Here is a 24,985-nt window from a genome sequence, read left to right as displayed (position 1 = left end):
GGCAAATAGAATTCCTTTTCTTGGAGAGCCTTTCAGATAGCACAAAATCCGTTCTACTGCTGCCATATGGGTATCTCTAGGAGCATGCATGAACTGGCTAATGCAACTGACAGCATACGCAATATCTGGCCTAGTCATGCATAGGTATAGAAGCTTCCCAAGAAGTCTCTGAAAGACCCCTTTGTCTTCCAACAAAGTTCCATCCGAAGCTGAAAGTTTGTGACTCATATAAAGAGGAGTTGCAGCTGGTCTTGCACCCAATTTTCCAGTTTCAGACAACAAATCAAGGACATATTTCCTCTGGGAAATAAGAATCCCATTCCTGGATCTGGCAACTTCTATGCCAAGGAAATATCTCAACTCCCCCAGATCCTTAATCTCAAATTCTGTACTGAGGAAAGACTTAAGGGCCAGAATGCCTGAGGCATCATCACCAATCACTATAATGTCATCAACATACACAATGAGATACACTGCTAGAGATCCACTTTTTTTCACAAAGAGAGTATGATCTGATTGTGTCTAAACATAGCCGAATTTCACAAGTGCAACTGTAAATCTCTCAAACCAGGCTCTAGGAGATTGTTTGAGGCCATAAAGAGATTTCTTCAGTTTACATACCTTTCCTTGCATATCTTTCCCATACATTCCTAGAGGAAGACACATGTAGACCTCCTCATGTAAGTCACCATTCAGAAATGCATTCTTTACATCTAACGGATAGAGAGGCCAATCAAAGTAAGCTGCCAGAGATAAAAGAACCCTCACAGATGTCATCTCAGCAACAGGGGCAAAAGTCTCCAGATAATCAATCCCATATGTCTGTGTGTAGCCTTTTGCAACAAATCTGGCCTTGTACCTCTCAATAGTCTCATATGCCCTGTATTTAATGGTAAAAACCCACTTGCACGCAACTGGATCCTTCCCTTCAAGCAAATCCACCACCTCCCAAGTACCATTTTCATGTAGAGCATCCATTTCAGTCTACATGGCATCTCTCCATTCTGGAATCCCAAGAGCTTCTGATACAGACCTAGGAATGGGGTTAGAAGCAATTGAAGAGTGGTAGGCACAATATGAGGGGGAAAGTAGGTCATAAGAAAGGTGTTTGGAAATGCAGTGTGCAGTACACTTCCGCTTTCCTTTCCTAACAGCAATGGGGACATCAAGATCTGGGAAGGATGATTCTAAGGAAGCTGAAGCAGTACCTGTTATCTCATCTGTGATTGAGAGTGTATGAGCCTCATCTGTTGTAAGGGAAACCACTTGCTCATTCCTAGATCTCTGCCTTTGATACACTTTGGGATTATGGGTAGGACGAGGAGGTAAAGAAATAGGAGCACTAGGACAAGAGGAATGAAGTGGTTGATCCTCCTTTGATTCATTTGGTGAGGATACAGATTTGTCAAGAGACTCATTTGGGACAGGAAGGGGAAGAGCAAAAACTTGTGACAGACTCTCCCCCTGTTGACAATGTCCTTCCTGAGAGGAACCATAAAAAGGAGAAAGTTCATCAAAGGTAACATCCATAGAGACATGTCCGGTGCTGGTCTTTGGATCAAAACAACAATAACCCTTTTGTGTGGGGGAGTAACCAAGGAAGATGCATCTGTGGGCTTTTGGTTCAAACTTGTGTCTATGCACACTTGGAATGTGAACATAACAGGTGCAGCCAAACACACGAAGAGGAATTGGGAAGAGATCCTTGTCTAGATGAAGAAGACTGAAGGGGGATTTAAACCCTAAAACCCTGGATGGCATACAGTTTATGAGATAGGTAACAGTAAGTATAGCATCACCCCAAAATCTTGTGGGAACATGTGAGACAAATAAAAGGCTCCTTGCAACTTCAACAATATGTCTATTTTTCCTCTCAGCAACTTCATTTTGTTCAGGGGTTCTAACACAGGAGCTTTGGTGAATAACCCCCATGTCAGAGAGATGCAAGGATAAACTCTTCTCAAAATACTCTTTTGCATTGTCAGATCTGAAAACCTTAATTCTGGTATCAAATTGAGTTAAAACAAACTCATGAAATTGCCTCACAAGTCTCGGGATTTCATTAAGTATATCCAAGTGAATCTAGAAAAGTCATCAATAAACAGGATAAAGTATCTGTAACCCCCCATAGAGGATAAGTGGTAAGGCCCTCACACATCAGAGTGTACAATATGAAAAAGAAAAGAAGATCTTTTATTGCTCACAAGGTAATTTCTTTTACAATGCTTTGACAACCGACATGACTCACAATTGAGATTGGACACATTGACTCCCTTAAACAGTTTGGGAAACAAATGACTTAAAGCAGAAAAAGGTAAATGACCCAACTGACAACGACTCAACATAATTTGACTGACAAACTCTGAAGAAGTAGAACCAAAAGCAACATTCTTGGGATGATCAAAGCATTGGCCAGGGGTGTTGAGCAAGTATATTCTATTCGCTTCATGGCCACTCCCAATCACCTTCCGAGACTTCAGGTCCTGAAACACACAGTGAGAAGGGAAAAAAGTTACACAACAATTCAATGACTTGGTCAAGCTACTTATAGATAACAAGTTGGTATTTAACTTAGGTACATGAAGAGTGGAAGATAAGAGTAAAGAGTTTGTAGGCTTGACAGTTCCCTTGCCAGAAATAGGGGCAAGAGAACCATCAGCTAAGGTGATTTTGTCACGACCAGGAAACAAATCATATGACACAAACAAAGTGGAAAGGTTGGTCTTGTGATTAGAAGCACCTGAGTCAATGATCCAAGGGGTCTTGAGAGTACCTAAGTTAGATGCATGGTTAGCAGAAGCCCTTATACCTGAGTGAGCAAATGCGGTGGTGGCTGGACTTCCAGAAGGGTTGGATGATGAAGTTACACCATCAAGCTAGCTGATTATCTTTCCAAACTTCTCATATTCAGCTTTCATGGCTGTCAAATGTGCACTGGTAGACTCAACCTCTGTATCTGTGCTTGTGGCTGCATGTGCACTTCCTGTCTTTCTTCTATCATTCTTCTTCTGGAATCTTACAGGAACAAGATTGGGATGCAATTTCCAGCACTTGTCCTTTGTGTGTTTCGGCTTCTTACAGTATTCACACACCACCGCCTTCTTTCCTATGCCACTGTGAGCTCCTGTAACCCCTTTGGGTTTAATTCCCATATTTGCAAAATGATCATTGATACTGACTCCTTGAACCTGCACTTGCCTCCTACTTTCTTCACTACTAACCAAAGCATATGCTTGTGACAATGAAACATCTTCCTTGGACAAGATGTTTTGCTTTGTAATGTCATATTTAGAGTTCAGCCCTGTTAAGAACTCAAAGACCCCATTCCTTTCAACCAGTTTCCTGTATGTTTCAGCATCCTTGAGGATATCCCATGTCACAGCCTTAATCAAATCAATCTCTTGCCATAGAGATTTCAGGGTTGAGAAGTATGTTGCAAGTGACTTCTCCCCCTGCCTTAGATTCTTCACATCACTTCTCAGTTTGTAAGCTCTGGCAACATTCAACTTCTGGTAGTAAGTTTCTACAACACTATCCCAGATTTCTTTAGCCGAGTTCATCCACAGATAATGTTGACTAATCTGTGGCTGCATTGAGTTCACAAGCCACCCAATCACTGTGTAGTTTTCTTGCACCCATCTCTCATAAGATGGATCATCCTCTGGAGGAGCTTTCTTGCTCCCAAAAATAAAACCCCATTTTCCTTTGCTACAAATATGGATTTTCACTGATTGTGACCAAGCCAAGTAGTTGGTCCCATCAAGCTTGACTGTAGTTACAGCCAGCATAGAATCGGTTGGGGTTCCCAAAATCTGTCCATATTCAGTAGCATTCTTGTTTTCAAGGCTTGAGAAATCCATCTTGTAAAGGCTCCAATTAGGATTTTCAAAAGGTTTCCCAAGGTACTGGGGTCTTGATGAGTTTAGTTTGAGCTGAATAGGCAACAACAACTAGCTCACAGAATCAGTTCAATCTTGATAACTGTGACGGTTCAGTTCGGTGGTAGTTCTTTCTTTACTGTTTCAGCCTTCAAAGGACACCCAGCAAACCTCCAATCACAAGGTATTTCAGGTTCCCAACAGCCGTTGTCCCAAAGAGAAGAAAAAAGGGCCACAGTCCTTAAGAGACCTTTTTGTCGAACACTCAGTGTGCAGTACTTAACAGCCTACTGTCAAGAAGAGGTTGGGATGAAGATGAGACTAGTACCACTTAGTTTTAGATCAGTTTCAGCAGCTTGCCAGTCCAATAATCAGCCGAATAGCACTTCCAAAACAACCTAGAAATTTCTGTGTAGAATCAGTCCAGCAACAGTGGGCCAAATGGAGGTGGGCTTTAAATGCTTTAACAGTCCTCCCAAACAACAAAAAATAACCCAGCAAAGGACTGAGAAAAGACTTACAGTAAGAGAGTCTCTGGTTTGAACTATAAACCAGGCCGAACACTTGTTCTCTGAGATAACTTCGAAATTCTTTTTCTCTGATGTCAAATCAGGCCAAACAACTTGTTCTCTGGTTCTTCTTGGTCACCAAACCCTTCTCCAAGTGTATAGAAACTTGGGCACCCTCCAATGACCTCCAAGAACCAAGTGGATGACTATAAACTTTCAGCCCTAGAACCTCCTCATGTAGTGGGCTGAACTAGAACCACATGAGGGACACGCCAAGTAATGGCCCACTCTGATACCAAGTTGAAAAACAGCCCACTTGATGTATGGAACTGTTTGAGATTAGATGCAAACCGGAAATACAAACAAGAAAGGAAGAGAAGAGAGAGTTGGCGGCAATGAGTGTTAGAGGGTAAGAGGTTCGAACATTACCTCTCTCTAACACTCTAAACATCTTATTAATAAGTTAATCTTTGACAAATTACAGAGAGGCCCTTGAGTGGGCAGGAAAATACAAAAACAGAACATTACAGAGTATGGGCCCAGAATAAGGCCCACAACAGAGAGAAACATAACATAACATGAAATGACAATCTATGGGCCATTCGGCCCATCTTCTCTACAATATCCAATACCCCTATTGCCAAGGGAGAATCCTCTACTTCCATGAATAAGGAAGAGATACAACAATTGGTATCCTCTACCATCTCATCTGCCTTTTTTGCTATAGGCCTATTTGGTGAGTTCTCCAATTATTGTTCTTCTCCCTCTCATGTTTAGATAATTGATTTTGATGCTACAAATCATATGACTGGGGCCTATACTGAATAAGCTACTTTGCCTTTTGAAATTATTCATAGTGATGTTTAGACTTCTTCTATTGTTTCTCGGATGGGATACAAGTATTTTGTGCTATTCATTGATGACTGTACCAGGTACACTTGGATCTACTTTCTTAAACACAAATCAGAAGTTTTCCAACCTTTAAGCTATTTCATAACATGATTTGAGTTCGTTTCGAAGCAAATGTGCAAACCTTACTTTCAGACTCAGGGGGAGAATACAGTGACAGAGAATTTTGGCTTACCTGAAACATCATGGCATTCTAGTCCAACGATGTTGCCTAGACAGTCCTCCGCAAAATGGTATGGCAGAAAGAAAGAATGGTCACATTCTCAGTGTTATAAGGACTCTCCTACAAGAATCACATGCACCTCCCACATTCTGGGTTGAGACCACTAGCACTACAATATATCTGATCAATTGTATCCCATCTTCTGTGCTTGCTGATATTTCTCCTCATCAAATGATGTTTGGTTCCCCCCCCAGATCTTTCTCATCTTCATGTCTTTGGGTGTCTATGCTTTGTTCATCTTCCTCGTGAACATTCAAAGCTTTCAGCTCAATCTGTCATGTGCGCTTTTGTAGGGTATGCCCTAACCACAAGGGATTCCTTTGTTATGATCCCTTAGCACATCATATTCGTATTTCTCAAAATGTGATTTTTCTTGAGAATATCTCCTTTTTTTTTAGGAATTGCCAAGTTATATGCACCTTCTATTTCAGTTTTGCATGATCTTGAACCACAGGATACACCATCATCCACTACTGAGAAGGAACTTATCATCTTCTCCCGCAAGCAGGTTTGTGGTCCAGCTCCTATGCCTATGACCCCTCTTCCTCCTGGTCAGGATCCCTTGCCCATCATGACAACTCTGTAAGTGATGCCCCAGTTTTAGATTCCTCAATTATTCCTCTTATACCTTTACGTTGTTCTGCTCATCTCTCTAGACCACCTAATCGCTATGGTTTTACTTCAAACTATAGCTCCTTTGCTGTTTTGACCTCTACAGATATTCCCCGTTCTTACCAGTAGGCTATTAGCTGCCCTCAATGGCAAGAAGCCATGTGTTTGCTGGAACACAGCAGCCGAAGAAGAAGAAGAAGAAGAAGAAGAGAAAGAAGAAGAGAAGAAGTTTTGAGAAAGGCAGCATACTCACTTCAGCCGACCCTACAATCTTATATAGATGATTATAAAATAATGTTACATGAATAGACTAGAATGCCCCTGATTAGTGATGGGACACCTAGACAAATAAAACAAATAAAACATTAAACAAGTTTAGGCCCAATAACTAAGAACTTAAGACACAAATATGACTATCATAAACACTAAAAACAGCCGAACCAACACTCCCCCTCAATCTAAGTATGGATGTCAGTCATGTTTAGCTTGCCAAGTAAGTCTGAGAACTTCGTTGAAGCTAGTCCTTTAGTTAACACATCTGCAATCTGCATCTCAGAAGGAGTATAAGGAATGTAGAGTTCTCCTGAAATTTCATCAGGTTTACATATAAACCAGTTAAAGTCACAAAGGAAGTATGTCCTTGATCTCCTTTGTAAGGTTGGGAAATTGGGGTGCAAGCCAATTGAAACTCCTATTGACCCCAATTCATAAGCTAAGTGCTGATGGTAGTGATATTCTTCTAGACAAGGGTGTCTACCAAAGACTTATTGGTTAGCTTCTTTCCTTTTGCCTATCTCGACCTAATAATTCTATGTTGTAAGCATGGTGAGTCAATATATGCACAGTTCCAGAACTTCACATATATAGGCTGTCAACAGGATTCTTGCCTACCTAAAGGGTATCTAGGAAAAAGAATGTTGTACTCCAACCAGGGACTTCTCAAGGTCGAGGCTTATACTGATGTTGATTGGGCAAGTTCTGTGGATGATAGAAGATCCACCTTCAGTTGTTGCACCTTGGTAGGAGGTAATGTTGTGTCTTGGAGAAGCAAAAAAACAATCCATTGTTGCCCGATCTAGTGCTGAAGCCGAATATAGGGCTATGTCTCATGGTGTATCAGAATTGCTATGGTTGAGGACCTTCTTATCAGAGATTGGGATTCAAGCCGAAGCCCCAATGAAACTATACTGTGATAATCAAGCTGCTATAAGCATTGCTCATAGCCTTGTTCAACATGATCGCACAAAGCATATTGAGGTTGACTGGCATTTCATTAGAGAAAAGAGAGCCAATGGAGAAATATGTGTGCCTTCTGTCAAGTCTAAAGATCAACTTGCTGATTGCCTCACTAAGGGTCTCAACAAGCCAAAACTTAACAGAAATCTAAGCAAGCTAGGCATGATCGATATCTATGCTCAGATTGAAGGGGAGTGTTGAGAATATGTATTTGGCTTAGGGGCATAATTGTAATTGCCATCTTTAATATAAAATGAAAATGTTTTGGGTATGAACAGTAACACACCCTCTTCTTCTTCTTTTCTTTTCTTCCTCTCACACTCTTACAACTGGATGGTTCTCTCTTTCACATCAAAACCTTCAAGAAATCCTACTTCACCACCTAAATGGTCATTCTTCCTTGTTTCTAAATCATAACTGTGTAACTGTGTAAGTACACAGCATTACATCAGAATGTCAATGAAGGACACTGAATGAACATCACTATATATTGACTGGAAAACAGAATATACTTTGTAAATTAGCCACTAAAGGGATAATGGAAGGTAAGAATTTGGGAAAATATAGAAGATTAGGTTTTGATAAAATAAATATGATGTTTCAGGGGAAGGGGGTGATGGTTCATATTCAATCTTCTATACACTGAAACAAGGATGTCCATTGTCAGCAGCACTCTACTTCCTCATCCAACTCCTCTATTTTTTGGTTTTTTCGATTTTTCACTGCTGTAAAAATTGAACAAAAACTCAAGTAGTGAATCACTTTTTAAGACTTTTTCCATTATCTATCCTCATTAATTCTCTCCCATTGTCCCTCATCCCCTAATTTCTCTCTCAATTAAACCTAAAATTCCTTAACTCTATATTATACCCAATAAATCTTAGGGTTATTTACTTAGACACCTCCATATCTTGTCATGTATTTACTAAAACCAATCCTATAGTTTGTGTATTACTAAAGCGTCCACTATAGTTTGCAATCCCCTATAGGGAGGATATTTAAGTAAATGACCCAAGAGACTCAAGCCTAAATATTTAAGTTGAGAGGTGACAAATCTACCACAACACCATGCTTCAACCACCTGTTACATTTATGAGTTCATACATTCCACCTTACATTTTTCTCTATGCATGCCATCAACAAATTTTAAGAAACAATTGAGGAAAAATCTATGATGCCAGAAAGACATGATATCAGAAATACTTTGACCAATCAAAACCCTTTGTGAATTTGTTGAAAACCCACTTGATTGGTTACCACTATGATGATGCCAGTTGATCAATAATAAGTTTTTCTGGTATCATGTCTTTCTAGCATCATAGTTGAAACCAACAACTGCTTATTAAAATTTGTATATTTATAAATATTAATAATTATTGTATATTTATATATTTATAAATATTTACAATAATTATATTGGTAGTCCATACTTCACAAACTATTAAAGGTATGTGTTTTTGTGTTTATATACATCATTTATAGTCATCTATGACCTAGATTCAGTGTCACCTATGTAACTTTTAAAACTCATCTGAGCTTTCAAAATGTAACCATGCATATCCCAATACATCTTTTAATTTTTTTTTTTTCATAGTCCTTGCATTTCTAATACTCTGAACTTAGTGAGTTTTTCAACATTTTTTGTTGCCTTAAAAATTGAACAAACAACATATCAGGAATGCTTGTTTAAGATTCGATTCACATTAAATAGGATGAACATGCCTTGCTTAATGAGCAACTCTTCGAGTTCTCATTCATATGAATTGTTTTCTTCTCATTTATCCAAAGTTCAAATTCACATAAACCATTAAAGAACCATCCATTACTTGCTAATAGGTGGTCAAGATTCCATTAAACATAGATGTTCATTGGCTCAAAAAGAATTCCAACCATTTTCAGCTCAATGAATTTGCTAATGCAACCTGTGTGATTCAAGATTCATGAGTGAAAAGGGTTTCCTTAGACCCATAGTTTTGATGGTTATTTTAATCTTGTTTTAAAGTGACAGGTGACTCGTATAGTACATGGTACTCACTTATTCATATAGTATGCAGGTGTCAAATAATTAATCATTAATCATTATACTTAATTATAATTAATACTAATTAATTAACCCATTTTTGAATGACCTATGTAGTATACAATACTTGATTATCCAATATGGTATACAAGTGCAAGTTAAACCATGTTCTATATGGGTACCAAATAATATTATTATAATTAATGATTTTAAAATTAATTTTAACAGAAGTCAAATTAACAAAAACCAATAATATTATAATAATAATAATAATAATAACGTTATAATAATTGTAATTATTTATTAATTTTGATAAATTCAAATTAAATTCCCTTTAATTATTTGAAGTAAATTCCATTTAAAAATGAAATTAGAATTAATATATGATTGCAATTATCTTTAGGGTTCAACAATGATACGGGAAAAACTTATAACCAATCAAGTGGTAACCAATATCAAGTAGTATGTATCAAAATTATGGGTGTTTTTATTGGTCAGAGCTCTTCCAGTATCATGTCTTTCCATCAGCATATATTTTTCCTTATCTTTAAGCTTAATGATAAAAACTTAAATTTTATTAATTTAAAACCCATTTAAATTGCATTAATAAAAGTTATAATTAATTAATAGAAATTAATAATTTTTTAAGTTTTATTAATAGTTAATACAACTTAACAAATTCTGCCTCACACAAAATGCTTGGGTATTAATTCAAACAGCTTGGCCTGCCTAATTTAGAATGTCCAGGGCTCCTACTTCAATTTTTCTTAACAAAGTTTGTGCATCACACAGGTCCCAACTAATTTGTTAGTTAAATTGAAGGCTTATTAGAAGTACATAAAAGAAATTTAGATGCTCAAAATAAGTTCTATCAGATTTCTTGGTTATATTATTAGGTTCTTTTTCAATGAAAACTGAATCTAAAGGCTTGGTTGGTTTGTACTTGCTTCCCAATTTATTGATGTACTTTCTACTTTTCATTTTCAGATGATCATGTTCCTAGCAGAAGAAAGTAGGCATTTTGGTTGCACAGAAATTTTCAAGGAGCCTTCAAAATTTGCTTTGTCAGATTACTATGAAGACCATTTCACTGTGCCCTACCAAAGGATTGTTCTTGTGACAAACAAGCGTGTCATGTTGTTGCAGGTTAAAAAACAATGAGTTTGGACAGTTTATTTTCTAGTTTGTCTATTTATTCCTATAGCAATAATACATGCCTGGACTTTACCATCTATTCCTCTTTTTCTGGTCCAGTGTCTGGCTCCGGACAAGATGGATAAGAAACCTTGCAAGATCATGTGGGATGTACCCTGGGAAGAGCTAATGGCACTGGAGCTGGCAAAAGCAGGCTATCCAAGACCCTCTCACTTGATTCTTCATCTCAAAAATTTCAATAGATCAGAGAACTTTATCCAACTGATCAAGTGCAATGTTGAAGAAGAATCTGAGCAAAGAGAACCCCAAGCTGTTAGAATCTGTTCAGTAGTGTACAAGGTGTGGAAGGCACACCAGTCAGACATCAGAAGCCTAGTTTTAAAGGTCAGTACTCGTGGACTAACATGATCCAACCAATAGCTAGCTTGTTTCTTGTGCTATCTAATTCCCCATATGCAGGTTCCATCAAGCCAGAAGCATGTATATTTTGCTTGGGGTGAAGATGAAAGGGATTCACGTATGCAGATTAAACCCATGATCAAGTCAAGAAAGATATCTTCAGTCAGTTCTCTTTCTGGCGAGAAGAAATTTGTAAAACATAGCATCAATTTTCAGAAGATCTGGAGCAGTGAGCAAGAGTCAAAAGGACGATGCACATTATGCCGAAAGCAGGTGCATGTCTAGTTACTGCACTCTGACTTTTTAAAATACATTTTTTATCTCATATGATAGGTAAAATCTTAATAGGAATATGTCTTGATTTCTTTAGGTTCCGGATAACGATGGAATATGTAGCATTTGGAGACCAATTTGTCCAGATGGGTAATTAAATTTCAGTGGTTCTGTTACTCAAACTTCTTTCATTTCATCAAATTTTGGACTCCTCTTATTTTACTTACCATTCCTTAGTTAAAGATACACAACATATGGTGCTGATATTAGTACTAGTTACTGGATGACCACTCGCATGGTACAACCATCTTTTTTCTGATAATAGGGTCATTCCATTAATCTCTAACTATACTTTTATTTTTACTTTTACTATAAGAACATTATAGAAATTGAAACCAAATTTAGTTTTCAGTTCAACTCCACTAAGCCTTTTCCCAATTATAAGGGATCTGCTTCATGAATCCTGTTCTGGCATTATGCTTTGTTCAGTGCTAAATCCATTCTTAAATTATGGGTTCTGAAATGGTTTCTCACTACTTCAACCTATTTTATTTTTGGTCTGCTCCTAGTTCTGTTATACCCTTCAACTTGTAATAGATCACTTCTAACTGGTGATGCAGATGGCCTTCTCTGCATTGACCAAACTATTTTAGTTCACTTACTCAAATTTTTTCACCTATAAGGCTACTCCTAGGTTCTTTCAAATAATTTAATTTTTTATCCCATTCCCTATTGTTTTCCCACTCATCCATCTCAACATTCAAACTTTTGTTACAGTTATTTTTTGGATATGTTGTTTCTTGGATGCCCAACACTCTGCTCCATGCAACATTTCTGGCCTTAATATTTATTAGTTTCATTTGGTCCATTGTATTCTCTTATCACATAGGACTCAAATGCACCCATCCATTTTTCCAAGTTTGCTCTAATTCTATGGATGACATCCTTCTCAATCTCTCCCTTGTTATGGATTACCAAACCAAGGTACAAAAGAGATCACACTGAGATATCTCTTGGTCTCAAATCCTAATCAAACCCAGATTTCCACTCCTGTTGTTATCAAGAAAGTTCACTTTGGAAGGGTTGATCTTGCTTGGGTGTTTATAGTAATCAAATATAAGACAGTTTCCATCACTAATGAGATCTTCTAATGAATCATCCCTATAATTGATAATAGACTTTGGTTACCCAGCATTTTAGAAGAAAGTAAACAATGTAGTTGGTTTAATCAATGCAAAAAGAAAAGAAATACATTAGGCTCAGTTTGGAAAGAGTACAAATGCAAATATGTACGGTACAAATACATACAAAATGTTAGAATGATATGTTAGAAGGCTTGAGTGTGTTCGGCTGATAAGAATTCCTATTAGCCCATTCTTATGTTAAACTTATCTTGTAACTGGGCCTTTGCTAATGGGCCTAATCTTGTTTATGTTTCAAGTCTTCTGGGTGCCCCATCACTAATCAGGGGTATCCCAGTAAATTCTTGTACTTCATACTTCACTTATATATAAATAAAGGCATGGTCGACTGCAAGTACAGTTCGACATTTTCAGCATCTCTTCTTCTTCTCCTTTTTTCTGCTGCTTCGACTACAGTGGTTCAGCTTTCATGGTATCAGAGCATTGAGCACCTTCCTAGGGTTGCAGGAGAACAACACAAGGTTCGACCTAGGGTTTCCCTTGGTTGTAGGGCACAAGGGAGGTAAGACCCTGAAGCTGGAGTCCTACTAGTATCTAGTAGTTAGCAGCTATTCAGCTGCTAAGAAGAGGTCTGTATAGGACAGACCTAGTTGAGACTGATTTCAGCAGTCCTAGTGTTGTCTGTAAGGAGGGGAACTCCCTTTACAGTTGCAGTACTCGAAGTTCAAGTGGAGTCTGCATAGCACAGGTCGGTTACCAGCCCAGAACACCTTTTTGCTGCTGTAACAGAACTGCATCAGAACTGTGACAGTCTCGGCAAGTCTGAATCTGTGTTGCGAGCTGTCAGGACCTGCTGAGGTTACTTCGGCTAATCAGAACCTGCATCGGAACTGGTTCAGAAAGACCTTTACAGAACTGTGGCGACTTCAGTTACAAATCATTTCCAGGTCGGTTACTAGCCCTACTCCATCTCTGTGAACTGGTTCAGTTACAGATTTTTTCCTTGCTGCTGTACCCGAACTGGTTTAGTCCAAGTGAAGCCTATCTTGTGTGCTATCAACACTGTGAACTCTGTGAACAACTCCTTGACCGAAGTTAGGATGTCATCACTATCCGGTGAAGTTTCTTCTAAAGATAACAGACCTGTTATAAGGTCCTCAAACCTGGAGAACCCTAATCTGCAAATCTGCATAGCTTGCAGATTACAAGTGTGCTATTGGATGAGTATAACTTTAGAGAGTGATCTATCTCAGCAAGACTGTTCATTACCTCTCGTGAACTCACTGGCTATTTGGATGGAGATAAAAAGGAACCAGAAATCAGCAGTCCTGAATACACTGTGTGGCGCAAGGAAAATGCCACAGTTATGTCTTGGTTGCTGGCCTCCATGACTCCTCGGGTGGCCAGAACTGTTCATCATTTTCCTACAGCCACTAAAATCTGGGAGAAAGTATCTAAGACATATGACCAAAAGAAGAATAATGTTAGAATCTACAGGCTGAACCATGACATTGCAGCCCTAAGGCAAGGAGACATGTCTGTGGCAACATACTTTGCAACACTGGAAGGTCTCTGGGAAGAGCTTGACCATCACATGATTTTGGATTGGGAAAATGCTAGGGATAAGGAGAGGCATGACAAGCAGATTGAGGAGGGCAGAGCCTTCAAGTTCCTAGTAGGCTTAGACCCTATATATGAAGGTTTAAGGTCACAGATTCCAGGGAGAGATGAATTACCTGAGCTTCATCATGTTTACTACCAGGTGAGGAATGAAGAAGTAAGGAGAAAGGAGATGCAGGTTGACTCCCAGACACAAGCAACAGAACTATCTAGAGAACATTCAGCCTTAGTCTCCACTAAGGGAAGCAGATTTTCAGACAAGAAGTCCCTCAAGTGTACCCATTGTGGTGGTGAGAAACACACAAAGGATAAATGTTGGGTCTTGTACCCTCATTTGAAGCCAGCTGCTCTGAGAAAGGAAAAAGGGCAACATAAGGGCCACACAGCAAGTGGGAATCTTGCCACCAACAGCAGTAGTGACATCTCACAGAGTACTCAGCCAATGTCCTCTTCCACCACAAAGCAGGTTGCTGATTCATCTGGACCAAGTAACTTGGGCTTTATAGCTAGTGAGGTAGAGGTTCTCAGCCGGGCATTTGCTCGTCTGAAGAACAATCCTTTAGCTTCCACCTCTCTTGCCAAATCAGGTACAGCCTCTACATTTAGTGCAACTAGTTCCATTAATTCTAGCTCTTGGGTGATTGACTCAGGAGCCACTGACCATATGACACATATGCCCTCATTATTCTCCTCATATCATTTATTGTCTGGCCAAGATAAGATGAGAGTAGTTGATGGGTCCCTCTCCACCATCTCAGGAAAGGGAGTGGTTGACCTAAGCAAGGATCTCTCTCTTAAATCAGTCTTACATGTTCCTAGTCTTACATCATGTTGTCTGTTTCAAAGCTTACAAGAAATTTGAACTGTAATATAACTTTTTTCCCTCTCATTGTGTTTTCCAGGACAGATTGATGAGGAGAACGATTGGGAATGGTCATGAGTATGAGGGCCTCTACTATTTTGATGTAGATGTCAGTTCAGCACTGCAAGCTTCTGCTACTACTAGTCTAGAAAGTGTGGAGTCAAGAGCTAGGCTACACTTGTGGCATGCTAGGCTAGGTCATTTGTCTTTTTCTTCTTTAGCAATGTTGTTTCCTGATTTATGTAAGGGCATTCCAAGTCAAAGTTTAGTTTGTGATGTGTGTCAAATGTCAAAACAATGCAGATCAATGTATCCAATTTCTAGTAATGAAATTCAAGCCCCTTTTGATTTGGTCCATTCTGATGTTTGGGGTCCTTCACCCATTGTCTCCATTGATGGCTTCCGTTATTTTATCAGTTTTATTGACCATTATTCTCGGTGCACTTGGATCTATCTGTTAAAAGGACGTGAAGAAGTTCCATGGATAACTATGATGTTTTGCAAGATGGTTGAAACACAATTTGATAAGAAGATTAAACAATTCCGTTCAGACAATGCAGCTGAATATTTTGAAAGATCCCTGAACTCATTCATGGAAGATGAAGGCATGTTACATCAATCATCATGTGCTTACACCCCTCAGCAAAATGGAGTTGTTGAGCGCAAGAACAAGCACCTAATGGAGACAGCTCGAGCTCTACTTTTCCAACACAATGTGCCCAAGCAATATTGGTCTCAAGCTGTTCTCACTGCATCATACCTAATAAATCAGATGCCATCTAAGGTACTGGGTATGAAGACCCCTTTCTCTGTGTTGTGTCCCACTCTTCTAGAATATCCTCTTCCCCCACGAGTTTTTGGATGTACATGCTTCATGCATGTGAAGGATCCAAAGAAAACCAAGCTGGATCCTAAGGCTACAAAGGGAATTTTTTTGGGTTACTCTCCTACGCAAAAGGGGTATAAGTGTTATGATCCTGTCTCCAAGAAAAAATATGTCACTAGAGATGTAGTCTTTTTTGAGTCTCAACCCTATTTCCAATCTTCTCAGAATCCTCTTCAGGGGGAGACTAGTGGGATGGAAGAGGATTCTCATTCTCATTCTCATTCTCATTCTCCCTTCTTTTTTCTTCCTCTTTCATCACCTTCCACTACTCCTAACTGTAACATTCCGGGTCGACCTAGTGAGACTCCCGCTGTGCCAGTTACATCTCCAGCTTCAGTTGATGCTCCTGATGATCCCAGCAGGCAAGAGAAAGAGATACTTACATACAGTAGAAGGAAGAAGGGCCCTCAACCTCATGATTGCAACTAGTTGGACTCAGATCAATCTGTCTCTACAATCCAAGGTAATTTTGACTCTCTCAATTCAGATTTGGATCTTACCATTGCTCTCCATAAGCCTGTTCGTTCTTGCACCACTCGGCATTCCATAGCTGATTATGTCTCTTACTCACATTTATCACCTACCTATCATTCCTTTGTGTCTGCTCTTTCCTCTGTATGTGTCCCTTCCAGATATTCAAAGGCGGTATCTGATCCAAGATGGAAAGAAGCCATGAATGAAGAGATGAAAGCCCTAATGAAAGCAAGAACATGGGAATTGGTGGACCTGCCAGAAGGGAAAGGCACTGTTGGGTGCAAGTGAGTATTCACAGTAAAGCACAGGGAAGATGGGTCAATTGAAAGATACAAGGCTAGACTTGTGGCAAAGGGATATACACAAAAGGAAGGAATTGACTACAAGGAAACCTTTTCCCCGGTAGCAAAGCTCAACACAATCAGGGTTCTACTGTCATTAGCTACAAAATTCTCTTGGGAACTTCATCAACTGGATGTGAAGAATGCTTTCCTTAATGGTGATCTACATGAAGAGGTATTCATGGAACCCCCACCTGGATATAATGTTGGAAAGAAGGTGTGTAAACTAAGGAAAGCTTTGTATGGCTTGAAGCAATCTCCCCGGGCATGGTTTGAGAGACTTTGTACAGCCATAAAGAAAGTGGGGTACACTCAGAGCAGTGCGGATCATACATTGTTTACAAGGAGACAGGATGAAAAACTTACAACTCTCATTGTTTATGTGGATGATATGGTGATTACTGGAAATGATGTGAAAGAGATGAAGAGGCTGAAGGAGTTCTTAGCTTCAGAATTTGAGATCAAGGACCTGGGAAATCTGAGATATTTTCCCAGGATTGAAGTTGCTAGATCAAGAGAAGGAATCTACATATGTCAACGAAAATATGTGCTAGATCTCCTAGAAGAAATAGGCATGATGAGGTGCAGGCCAGCAGACACACCAATAGAACCGAACCATGGATTACAAGAATCAATGGGTGAGGAATACTGTGATAAGGAAAGGTACCAAAAATTGGTAGGAAAACTGATATACCTATCCCTCACTCAGCCAGACATTGCCTATGCAATGCATGTTGTCAGTCAATTCATGCACTCTCCAAAGACTCCTCATATGAGAGCAGTGGAAAGAATTCTAAGATACTTGAAAACTTGCCCAGGGAAAGGAATTCTATTCAGGAAGAACAACAGACTTGGAATTGAAGCCTACACTGATGCTGATTGGGCTGGGTCTGTTGGAGACAGAAAGTCAACCTCAAGTTATTGTACATTCTTGGGAGGAAACCTAGTCACATGGCGCAGTAAGAAGCAGAATGTTGTGGCTAGATCAAGTGCAGAAACACAATACCGAGCTATGGCACACGGGGTTGCTGAACTCTTATGGCTCAAAACTCTCCTTAATGAGCTTGCTATCAAGACTGAAGGTCCTCTCAAGTTGTATTGTGATAATAAAGCTGCTATCAACATTGCCAATAATCCAGTACAACATGACAGGACAAAACATATTGAAATTGATCGACACTTTGTAAGAGAGAGAATTGTTTCAGGGGAACTCTATGTGCCTTATACTCCATCAGAAATGCAGATTGCAGATGTATTAACAAAAGGGCTGGCAACTACAAAGTTCAAGGACATACTTGGCAAGCTAAACATGATTAGCTTGAGGGGGAGTGTTAGAATGATATGTTAGAAGGCTTGAGTGTGTTCGGCTGATAAGAATTCCTATTAGCCCATTCTTATGTTAAACTTATCTTGTAACTGGGCCTTTGCTAATGGGCCTAATCTTGTTTATGTCTTAAGTCTTCTAGGTGTCCCATCACTAATCAAGGGTATCCCAGTAAATTCTTGTACTTGTACTTCACTTATATATAAATAAAGGCATGGTTGATTGCAAGTACAGTTCGACATTTTCAGCATCTCTTCTTCTCCTCTTTTCTGCTACTTCGACTACAGTGGTTTAGCTTTCACAAAATACAAGGTTTTGCACTCTAGATATTTGTATTCGTACTCCTTCCAAACTGAGCCTTAGGAAGAGAATTGAGAAGGAAACTGGGTAGATAGTATTTTTAGTTGAGAAAATAGAAAAAAAAATGACAAACTTAGGGTGCTAGATTTCTAGTCACCCAAAATTGGAGAATAATATGAAAAAAAAAATCCCACTTGATTTGACAAAGGATGAAGAGAAAATGATGATGGTTCTTTGTCACCTTTGTTGCATTGAATTCTTCTAAAACCCTTAGGGAAACTAGGACTTCTATTTGCTCAATTAGCTTTTCATTTTAATCTTTTTATTTGAACCATAATTACCAAAGTGCCCTTCCCAAATGTTTTAAACTTAAAAAATATAAATACTTTTTTGTATCAAATAACTCAATTGTCGTAGGTTTTAGTGGCTTATACCTTTATGCCTCACACCTTGAGGCTTAGGGCTTACACCTCTTTCTAACAAAAGTCTTTAGCTTCAAACCAAAGTTATGAGTCTTAAAACCTTGAGGCAAAATTTGAAAGCCTTGTCTCAAGATTTAAGACTTTTAAACCATGATATATATATATATATATATATATATATATATATATGGTCGAATACCTATAAGCCCTACGTCTAGACCAGAGCCTTTTTATTTTATTCATTATTGTTTTTTTTGGGGGGGGGGGGGGGGTGGGGGGGTGGGGGGGTGGGGGGAAGGGATAATTCAATTTATTATTCTTTTTTATGGTTTCTTTTCCAACCAACAAGCACTGCTAATATCTTACAATAATGCATGCACTTTTGTACATAACTGTGATTGCTTTCTAGCAGGTATGTTTCCATTGGGGATATAGCCCGTCTTGGCTCCCATCCTCCAAATGTTGCTTCTGTTTATCATAACATTGATGGTCTGTTCTCTATTCCGATGGGATTTGATCTGGTAAGTCCTAAACTCACAGTCAAATGTGTAATTTACTAGCAATAGTTTTGAGCCTTAGGAGTATTTCTTCCTATGCGTTGTTGAGGTTAGTGATGAAAAAAAAAAGAAAAATCAATTATAAAAGAAAAATCAAATAATACTGAAATAGTCGATGTTCTTGACTATATACTATGCCTAATATTCATTTTCATTGTGTGTTAGTAATATCTAGGATTTACGGCTTTCTTCTCTAGTAATGGAATGTGAGCTAACTTCTCTCTTCTTCCAGCACCCATACAGCAAAATCAGTGAAAGATAAATGACATTCATTATATCCATCATAAAAATAAGTAACGTTCATTGTAATGTGCTGACCAGACTTATTCTTTTAGTACACAATTTCATGTTGTTTTTCTTATTATTCTCATATTTTGCTGGCCTCACTTAACCTTCTAAAGCAATATTATTTTTATTATTTTTCCAGGACAAGATGTAAACTGTAAAGGTTGGGAGATCTATGTTACTTTCCTGATCCTTACACCTAGAAAACTTCTTGGGCAATTCCCATGCACATGTTTTGCATGGTTTGTATTGTATGACTCATATACAACGTATACAGCACATACAACAACTAGAATATGATAATAGTACCAGTCCTCCCACAATTTCATAATGATAAATTTCTTCCCACAATGCTTATAAGAGAAATGCATGGACAAAGAGTCATAGACTGAAGACTCACACTTCAAATAATATATACAAACTGTATTTTGGTCTTTCGAATAAGTTCCCATCACCTTTCTGCTAATCTAGGGCTCCATGAAACTGACCAACCAGAATATTACTACAAGATTTTCTTGCTCCCATCTTGTATTTACTGCATCTTCTACTTTGGTCTGTTTTATCCAGCCATTAATGTAGCCCAACTTCCCCTACCCTCAATGTAGAACTTATCTGATTGGGACTAGGGGTGAGTATGGGTCAGTTCGGTTTAGTTTCATGGCAGAATTTGGAACCGAAACCTACCTTGTGAAGGCCGGTTCTGGCCTTGGTGATTCCAGGGTCGGTTCCAGGGTCTACCCATGGAACCTGTTCTTTCTTTACCTCCCCCTTCAAGAAATAAAAATGAAACATGTCATTCAAAACTTGATTTTCAATAATGATATTATATTGTTTAAAACTCATATTATCTTTTACCGATTAAACTAAGTAATTTAATATGTAGATTATCATAATATATTAATATATGGTTGAAAATTTGTCATTATAATTTTAATTTTGTAAGCATTACCTTTTACATTATTTATTATACACATACAAATATTAAAATGAAAACAAATTATCAAATCACTCAAGTAACCCGATGGTCAAGTGATACCATGGATTTTGTAACCATGAGTGCTTGGGCTCAAATCTTCACATCCTTAAAATTTTTTTTGTGGTTTATTTCAAGGCAAGTCCAGTTCCAAAAGACGGTTCCACCAAGGCCAACCAAGGTCGGTTTGGGTAGGGTAAACCCCTAGACCCTGGAACCGACCTGGGTGGGGGTCAGTTCCAAGAATTCAGAACCATTTGGTTCCGGTAGGGTTGGTTCCAAGATTTCTACCCTGTAACATATCAGGTAGGATCGGTTCAAGGCTGGTTCAAGGTCAGTTCCATTCTGTTCCGGGTAGAACCTACCCATTTGCTCACCCCTAATTGGGACCACTCCAGAATGATCCCATTCAATTTCACTGTAGTTATTTGTTTTTTGGACTATCATGATTGATTACAGACACAGAACCAGTCCCTGAACTAATCTTGATCTCATTATCAGTTCCAAGAGAAGACATTATGCCAAATAGATGCTGTCCAGTAATCTTCTCAACACTCTAAACTGAAAATAAGACACTTTCAACTCTCCCAATCACTTCCAACAACCAAACATAGCCTAATACACATCACACAGTTAATATTAGAAAACTTCCCCTACCCCACTCCTCCCAAAGTATGTAGCTGATTTTTTTGGGGGGTATTTAACACAACACTTTAATATAATGTAGCTGCTTGAGGACCACTCTGGAAAATTGATCCCATTCAATTTCAGAGTAGTTATTAGCATTTTTGGACTATCACAATTTTTAACTGTTTATAGATAAGGAACCAGTCCGTTAACTACTATTTATTCATTATCACTTCAAAAAGAAGGCATTATGTCAATAGACGCTGCACAGTAATCTTCATAAAATTCTAAACTGAAAATAAAAGACCTTTTCAACTGTCCTTATCACTCCCAACAACCAAAAACAGCCCAATAGACCTCATAAATTTACTGTCAACCATTGAAAACCCATCCACAAAGGTTGCAAAACGTGGCAGTCTGAAAAGAGGAGAAATTGCAGGCTGGCAGTAAAACAGGACCATGTGATAGCACCATAAAAAAAGGTACCACCACTTCTGATATGCTTAGAAATATCATATGGATCAAATCAAAAAGATCTTACAACCAAACATGGCATCACTCAAAAAACATTTAGATTTGCAATTTTCCTTTCACACAAAAAAAAGAGGTTATATACTAGAGCATCATCATCCTCACTTAATGGTATGATTCTCTCCTTAAAATTTTGGTGGTGGGCTTTGTGTGGTGAATGAGGTGCTGTGGGTGATTAGAGATGAAGAATATAGATGAAAAAGCAAGTAGAATGTTTGCTGTCCACCAAATAACGAGTAAGGAATCAAAAAGAGGTGAGCTCTTTAGGGTAAACAGCAAAAAGACTGATTGCTTAGGAGAGAGAGAAAGAAAGAGAGAGAGAGAAAGAGAGAGGTTTCTGACAACAACAATGACACTTATAAGGACCAAGTCCTAAACAACTCTAATAATACTTTCCTAGTCCTAATAAAACTAACTTAATTTAAAGACATCAGAAATTACTAAAAATGGTAATACAAGAATTATTATAAATAGTAAGTCTGAAAGTTAACATAAATAGAAATTTCGAAATAGTAATAAAAATCTAAGTATTAAAACCCAATTCTTAAGACACTGACAACTAGAAAATAAATAAATAACTGAAACAGTACCAATATCCTATAACCCAAAAATTCTGAAATTGGCATAGGAATTGGAAAATTGGTTTGTTTCCCCATGAATTCTTTCCTTGATTCTGCATCTGCATCACCTTCATAGCCTCCATCATATGTACAACATTTGCTGATGTCATCTGATGCCATGCTGGCATCAACAAGAACTAGTAAGAGAGATGGCCATGGTCTTTTAGATCTCCAATGCATTGATATTGGTTCAAATATCCTTTGAGAAAGTACAGAATAAGAAAAGAATAAAGAAGAGAGGTTGAATGTTAACATCATTATTCAGTCAACCCAAAGGGGTGAAATATTTATATCAATGTGAAGTGAAATTACAAGAATGTGAATAACATGTATTCTAACAACTGTTAAATGTTTCCATACCTCACATAAGCATGTCATGTAAAAGGAATGTGCCCAGAACAGATAATGTAAATAGAGGCTCATGTAAATATATATAACTAATAGTTGGAAACAAGCAATGCATACTCAATTCAACCAAGCCTTGTCCCAACCATATTGGGTTCGCCACATGAATCATCTTCTACCATTCCACTCCTGTAGGGAACACCCTAGCGTGAGCATGAAATTATAAATCAAGATCCATGTCTTTCATCAAAATATTAAATGGCATCTGACACTTCCTAAACTTCAGATGGTGTGGTAATCTCACATGTATTGCATCATTTAGATATTAGAAGCATGATTTGGTGAGAGACTATTCAAGTGTGGTGAGATCTGTCATTACAGTTACCTGTTTTGAAAGAGAGTATGCTTCTCTCCATTGTGCAGGTGTGGAGGAACTGCTTAGATGACTACACAACTCCCGTCTCAATTTGGTATCCACGAGCACCAGAAGGATTTGTATCACTAGGATGTGTTGCTGTAGAAGGCTTCACAGAGCCACAACCCAATTCTGTATACTGTGTAATAGGGACTCTAGCTGTGGAGTCTGTGTTTGAAGAGTTAAAGGTCTGGGAGGCACCAGATTCATACCCATGGGCATGTCATGCTTATCAGGTCCAAAGTGAAGCTCTACATTTTATAGCTCTGCGACAGCCAAAGGAAGAATCTGATTGGATACCCATGAGAGTTGTTGATGACCATCAATTATCCGAAGAATAAGAAGCTCAATAAATTGTGTGAACAATTATAATGACCATCTCCCATGTTATATACATAAAAAAAAAATTCCGCAAGATGGAACTATTTTTGGTTTGTCTATCTATTTGTGATTATGTTGAAGTATCTAAGGTTGTGTTTTGATAAGTTTCAGAATTTATGCTTTCAAAGCCCAGAAGGAGTCCCAACTTTAGGTCTTGTGCTTCAGGGGTTAAAAGTGTTTTGCCAATTTGCCATCAGATTATGATGTTCTTTTAAAAGCAAACTCTTACCAAATTCTTAACACTTTTTTACTCTTGTTTTCCATGGCCCAAAACTCAAAAGCAAAAGCTTATCCACACAACCTTGTTTTTTCCATCATTTCAGTGAAGAAATGACACCGAGAAGCCAAATAGGTTTCACAAAATGCAATCATAAATCCAAGGGTTATCAGCCATCCAATTTTGGGTTAGACTTAGACCATATGTGACGCATCAATGGCAATGGATGCGTGTGTACTGCATGTAAAAACCAGCATTCTTTTACAATTAGTCATTCCTAACAACATTGTTTTAGAAGTCAAAATACTAGATCAGTGTATGTCTTGCAACCAATCTAAATGTGAACATCTGAACCATTGTCAGGCGTCAAAAAATAATCTGGACCATTATCAATATATTTTAATCAAATAGCAGTAAGGGTGAATTAACATCTTCATTTGTGCGAATTGCTTTGTCCGTCCAGTTTTATTATTTTATTGGTCAGGATAGATCTTTAAATGAAATTAGCGAAGGAGCCCTAGACTTTCCAAAGCTTTTTATCTTCACATAGAAAATGCTAACTTATTTCAGGAGGATTCCCAATTGATAATCTATACTCTTCTCATAATTTAAAATTACATAAACAGTGGCTTAATGTTGTCAATTGATCCTAGAATAATTACACATGGGTGAGGATGGTATTTTTCCCCATCCCCATTGGATCCCAGCCTCCCTGACCTGATGAGGTGGGATAGAGACTCCTCAAAGTTATCTTCGGGTTCCACTATGATATGGAAAAGATATGGTATCCAAAAAAACAACTGACCAATAAACCAGAATCATAAACGTGATAGTGAACATGGTGTTATTTATCAAAATTGATGGATGGGTTTTGATTGGTCAAAACACTTTCCATACCATATCTTTACTGCTTCATAGATTTTCCCTTATCCATATAGGCTGAAATGATGAATACACCAAGACACACAACAGCATTCCAATCATCCATTGCAGCCATACATAGAAAATATCTCCCACGAATTGCAAGGAATATGTTCCTGATGTGAGACTGCATCCCTACCCAATGGTTGGAATGGGATCTGCTCCTCACAAATGGGTGCCTGACAGGCACATCCACCATGCATTGGGAACATCTCCCATGATTAGTAACTTATAAATATGGGAGATGTTCCCAATGCATGGTAGGATGTGCGTGTGAGGTGCCCTGTGTGAGGAGTAGATACAGTTCACTGGCCCATCACAAGCCAACATTGATGAATTTCTGCCAAATCCTTTTTATTATTATCAACTTTTTTGTCTAAGCCTTTGTCTCAACTGTATGAGTTAGCTACATGAATCCCATTTTTGCCATGTTATTTTGTTGAATGTCATACCTATCATCAAAATCAAATTATGGGTGATTAAATCATTTCTTATCATTTCCATCCAAATCATTTCAGTTTTCCCTTA

General features: G+C 38.3%; 1 protein-coding gene across 4 annotated transcripts in view; it reads left to right on the top strand.

Moving 5' to 3' along the window:
* Positions 1 to 23,446, top strand: part of LOC148880646 (pleckstrin homology (PH) domain-containing protein) — a 172,320-nt gene extending 148,874 nt beyond the window's left edge. For all 4 annotated transcript variants that reach the window (XR_016104620.1, XM_088962621.1, XM_088962620.1 and 1 more), the window contains 6 exons: positions 10,375 to 10,533; positions 10,642 to 10,926; positions 11,002 to 11,214; positions 11,312 to 11,364; positions 18,998 to 19,106; positions 22,947 to 23,446. Coding sequence is in view for 3 of the 4 variants with exons in the window: in XM_088962621.1 (XP_088818747.1) it covers positions 10,375 to 10,533; positions 10,642 to 10,926; positions 11,002 to 11,214; positions 11,312 to 11,364; positions 18,998 to 19,106; positions 22,947 to 23,279 (1,152 nt within the window). In the remaining variant the exon portion in view is untranslated. The remainder of the gene's footprint in view (positions 1 to 10,374; positions 10,534 to 10,641; positions 10,927 to 11,001; positions 11,215 to 11,311; positions 11,365 to 18,997; positions 19,107 to 22,946) is intronic.
* The last annotated feature ends 1,539 nt before the right edge of the window (positions 23,447 to 24,985 follow it).

Source organism: Nelumbo lutea, chromosome 1, assembly GCF_056320005.1.
Source record: "Nelumbo lutea isolate HS-2025 chromosome 1, American lotus-T2T, whole genome shotgun sequence".
NCBI classification, from domain to species: domain Eukaryota; kingdom Viridiplantae; phylum Streptophyta; class Magnoliopsida; order Proteales; family Nelumbonaceae; genus Nelumbo; species Nelumbo lutea.
Note: the sequence above shows the minus strand (reverse complement) of the source record. Positions and strands in the feature narration are given on the sequence as shown.